At 46.1% G+C, this 4,332-nt stretch overlaps 2 protein-coding genes across 2 annotated transcripts in view; one reads left to right on the forward strand and one right to left on the reverse strand.

Annotated features, from left to right (window-relative positions):
- LOC131880829 (U3 small nucleolar ribonucleoprotein protein MPP10-like) overlaps positions 1–1,038 on the forward strand; it is a 2,205-nt gene extending 1,167 nt beyond the window's left edge. The window contains exon 2 of the mRNA XM_059227538.1: positions 3–1,038. Coding sequence (XP_059083521.1) covers positions 3–974 — 972 coding nt within the window. The 3' untranslated portion in view covers positions 975–1,038. The remainder of the gene's footprint in view (positions 1–2) is intronic.
- Positions 1–4,332, reverse strand: part of LOC131881201 (probable ATP-dependent RNA helicase DDX10) — a gene marked incomplete in the record, with an annotated part of 4,656 nt that extends 324 nt beyond the window's left edge. Inside the window, 8 exon segments of the mRNA XM_059227989.1 lie at positions 1–1,175; positions 1,268–1,883; positions 1,989–2,344; positions 2,416–2,602; positions 2,682–3,168; positions 3,427–3,894; positions 4,027–4,204; positions 4,269–4,332. Coding sequence (XP_059083972.1) covers positions 1,025–1,175; positions 1,268–1,883; positions 1,989–2,344; positions 2,416–2,602; positions 2,682–3,168; positions 3,427–3,894; positions 4,027–4,191 — 2,430 coding nt within the window.

A 4,332-nucleotide genomic window follows, 5' to 3' on the forward strand; every position in this document is an offset into this window, starting at 1 on the left:
AGAAACTTGAAGCTGAAGCGGTTTCAACCGACAAACCTTGGCAATTGAAGGGCGAGATCGCGGGTCCTGCACGGCCTGAAAATTCCCTTCTCCAAGAACACCTGGATTACGAAACCGTAGCCAAGCAAGCTCCCATCATAACCGAGGCCGTGTCCAAGCGTTTAGAGGATATAATTCTCCGCAGAATCAAAGATAAAGCCTGGGACGACGTGGAGAGAAAAATAAAACCCGTCGAAGACCCTTACGAATACAAGAAGCGTCTGGTTTTAGATCAAGAGAAGAGCAAACTCAGTCTAGCCGAAGTCTATGAGCAAGACTATCTCAAGAAAAAGTCTGATCTCGAGAACGCCGATAAGACCTCAGGCGTGCTTGATCGCGAGGATGAAGATGATCCCAAGGAAGTCGAAGCCATCAAGGCTAGCATGCACGCACTCTTTGCCAAACTCAACACCCTGACCCACTTCCACTACACACCACAAAATGTGAACACTGACGTGAAAATCGTCAAAAACGTTCCGGCGATTGCCATCGAAGAAGTGGCGCCAATTTCGCATAGCGACGCCGCTCTTTTAGCGCCACAAGAAATGCTTGAAAAGGGCGGCAAAAGAGAACTGGAATTGGACGCCACAGAGAAAACAGAGACGGATCGGAAACGTGAGCGAAGGAAGAAGAAGACCAAGCAAAGGGCCATTCGCAAGGACAAAGAACAGCGCGAGAAGCTGGTTAACAAGCTCAATCCTGGGTTGGGGAATAAATATAGCAAGGAGAAGATGAAGAAGGAGCTGCAGAGGGCCGAGAAGAAGGGCGAAATAACAAGTTTGAAAGACAAGGGTCAGGCCAAAGGGGTTAAGTCCTCGTCGGCCTTCTTCAATCAATTGCAGGAGGAGACCCATAACGTGGTTAAACGGGCCAAGGAGGAGTCGCAAAAGCAGAAGAACAAGGCCAGCTCTAAGGCCAGTAAATTCAAACTCTGAGTGGTTGGTTCTTTTTCTCATATATTTTTTCGTGTTGGAATACATATTATTCAATTACCAAGGAGTTGGAGAGCCAGAGCCTCATTATCATGTAATTGTTCGAGATCTTCGTCGTCGCTGCTCTCTTCCCAGTCCACTCGGGCTCTCTTTGAAGGATCAGTTTTGGGCTTCTTCGGCGGCTTCCATTTCCGTTTGGATCCACTGAAAGAAAGAAAATTATTTCAGAACACGTAGCAATACGGATTAGCATTGAATCATATCCACATTTTGAGAATCAAATCGTTATTTATTACCTTTCATCTTCGGACGAGGAATCCTCTTCGCCCTCGGAATCACTGGACTCTGATTTCTTCTTGCCGTAGATCTCATCTGGATCGGGCAACCAATCCAAATTAGGCTCTTTACCATCTTCCTCCTCTTCGTCTTCAACATCCTCGTCTTCTTCTTCTGAATCCTGATCTTCGCCCGCCTCACCCTCTTGCTCTTTCCTCCGTTTGTTCTTTAATTCCTTTTCTTTCCTCTTCTTTTCCTTGTGTACTTCCTTGATTCTAGCGCGTTCGGTCTTTCGATCGAATGCGTCCTCGGCTTTCAAGACCATTTTTGCCTTTTCAATATCAATGCCACCGCCTGGTTTCTCCGAGGACTCGTTTCCTTCGTACAATTGACCCTCTTTGGAGGCTTTGGGTTGAATAGCTGGATCATCCTCATGGGCCCCACCATCGTCATCAAATTTGACTTTTTGATTCAACTGGATGTTCTTCTTCAACGCCTTCTTGACGGCAGCAGCCTTTGTCACCACCTTGGACGATCCTCGGCCCAAGAGGGGCAGAAGGTCGTGTCCGTCATCCTCTGAATCATTATTTCCAATGGCGTGATCCTTTCGTTTCATGGTAATTACATCTTCGCCGTCTGAAAGAAGAAAACAAATTTAGGTACAGCCCCTGATATATCATTATGCCTCAAAGCTCATTCTCTGAAGGAAGCTCGGAGAGAAATTTCTTGGCCAATTCTTACCCTCATCTTCAGACGAGTCCATTAGACGCATTTTATCTTTCTCTTTGCTTTGAGGAATATTATCCACAGATTCTTCAGTTTGAGTTTCTTGGAGCTTCTCTTTCCTTCGTTTGGCTGCCTGGATCCGCATATGCTTCTCTAAGAAAGGGATTCGCGGAGCTGCTGCCAAACCCAGGGAGACTGCAAATGCGTCCACATCCAAAGCAAACACATCAAACACGGTCTTATCCTTCATCAAGTAAATCGACTTAATGTAGTGCTGGAAAGCTCTTTTCGCCGTCTCTTTCAACTCGGTGTCGCTGGCCAAATTGGCCTGAATCTTCCTTTGTATATTTAGCAGTTTGTGAGGATTTACCCTAGAGAAATTTGCCTTCATTGAAATACCATCGCCACAAGGAAATAAACTCTTTTGCATTGATCTACTCACTCCTCCCTAACAATCGTAAATTTATGGGCCCGCAATTGCTTCATCATTGATTCCTCTTCCGAAGGCATGAGGACGAGTAGGGCTGATCCAGTGGCCGCATTTCGAGCCGTGCGTCCCACTCTGTGGTTATAAATTTTCCAATCCTCTGGACAATCGAGTTGAAGTACCCAATCCACCGTAGGAAAATCTTTGGGGGAGAAAGCAAAATACTGGAAATCAAACTCTAATCGAGAATAGTCTGAACGAATGAAAAAAAAACTGCATACCTAGGCCTCGAGCTGCGATATCAGTGGCAATGAGCACCCCGCGCTCGGCTTCACAGAATTCTTTGTAAATGGCCATGCGTCTTAATTGATTCAAAGTGCCGTACAAAGCCGTGATCTGGGTGGGTGATCGGAGCCTTCGGAAGAGCTCCGTGAAGTATTTGGCTTGTTTACAGCATTGCACAAACACCAGGATCTTCTTCCGCGCGTTGTTCTTCACAAACGACCACAACATACTCATCTTTTGGGCCAAATCACACACAATGTAATATTCCTGAAGCTGATCCGGCGTGGCTTTGGCCGAGTGCTCATGCACAGAGACGAACACTGGATTCTGCAGACTCAAACGTGCCAAATCTTTGATGGATCGGGTTTGGGTGGCGGAAAATAGCAGGGTTTGCCGATCCAGAGGCAAGTTATTGACTATGGCGTTCATTTGATCGGCAAATCCCATCTCCAAGCAACGATCAGCTTCATCTAGTACCAACATCTGAAATTAAAGCAACCAGTCAATCCCGAACTAAAGTAGTTTACGTCAATTTCAGGTGAATCAAATAAACGTTTTCCAAGCTTCAAACTTGCAAGATCTTAAGACAGACCAAGATCATCAAGCATTGGTTGAGCATGTTTAAAAAATCTAAAGTAGAGCAGAGCTTATAGATTGGTAATCAATCTTGGATTGACTTGACACCTAGCAAAAATAGTCCATGAAATTTCAAAGTATGGTTAATCTAGGCCATTCGCTCACCTTCATAGTACTGGCATCGAATTGAGGATTCTCGTCCATGTGTTGCAGAAGGCGTCCAGGCGTGCAAATCACAATGTTGCACTCGCCCATTCGCCGCGATTCGAAATGAAGATCCTTGCCGCCAATCACCAAACCGGCCGAGAAATCGTGATGTCGGCCCACATCGCGCAATTGCTCAAAGATTTGATAGGCCAATTCGCGGGTGGGTGTGATGACCAAAGCGCCCAATCCATCCATTTTCGTCCATTTGAGCCGATAGAGTTTCTCAATGAGCGGGATGAGAAAGGCCAAAGTCTTGCCTGAACCCGTTTTGGAGGCACCCAAAACGTCCTGCCCGCCCAAAGAATACAGGAGCGATTGGGTCTGAATGGCGGTGGGCCGGGTGAAACCCGAATCCTTGAGGCCTTTGGTGGTCAAACGAGATATGGGCAGGTCCAAAAAGGTCTGGACAGATTGGGCATCGAGTTTCTAGAACGAATCAAAAACGTCCCAAGGATCAGGATGGGCGTGTTTTGTAAATGGGCAGTAACACTGTATGTACCATATTTGACTTGAACATTCATGAGATATGAGATGAGCTGACATGCCTCCATCACTTACCCTCTTCACTTTGATTTCTAACTGAGAAATCTCCTGGCCCTCCAATACAGTTTTTTTGGGTCGTTTCTTCTTGTTCCACTTCTGAGCCAGGATTTTTTTGGCCTTTTTTCCACTGAGATCCACCTTGATGCCCCCTGGGGCGGCGCGGGATGTGGCGGCACTCATACCCTTCAGAGCTCTGAGTTTAAAGATTCGATCAAAACGTGAACTTGCTCAAGTTACAACCAAATAAGTAACCTTACATGCATTCACTCACTTTCTCACGTGTTGTTTCTCCTACTGTTGTTTTGGTTCTTCTCTGATAGT

This window comes from Tigriopus californicus, chromosome 5 (assembly GCF_007210705.1).
Source record: "Tigriopus californicus strain San Diego chromosome 5, Tcal_SD_v2.1, whole genome shotgun sequence".
NCBI classification, from domain to species: domain Eukaryota; kingdom Metazoa; phylum Arthropoda; class Copepoda; order Harpacticoida; family Harpacticidae; genus Tigriopus; species Tigriopus californicus.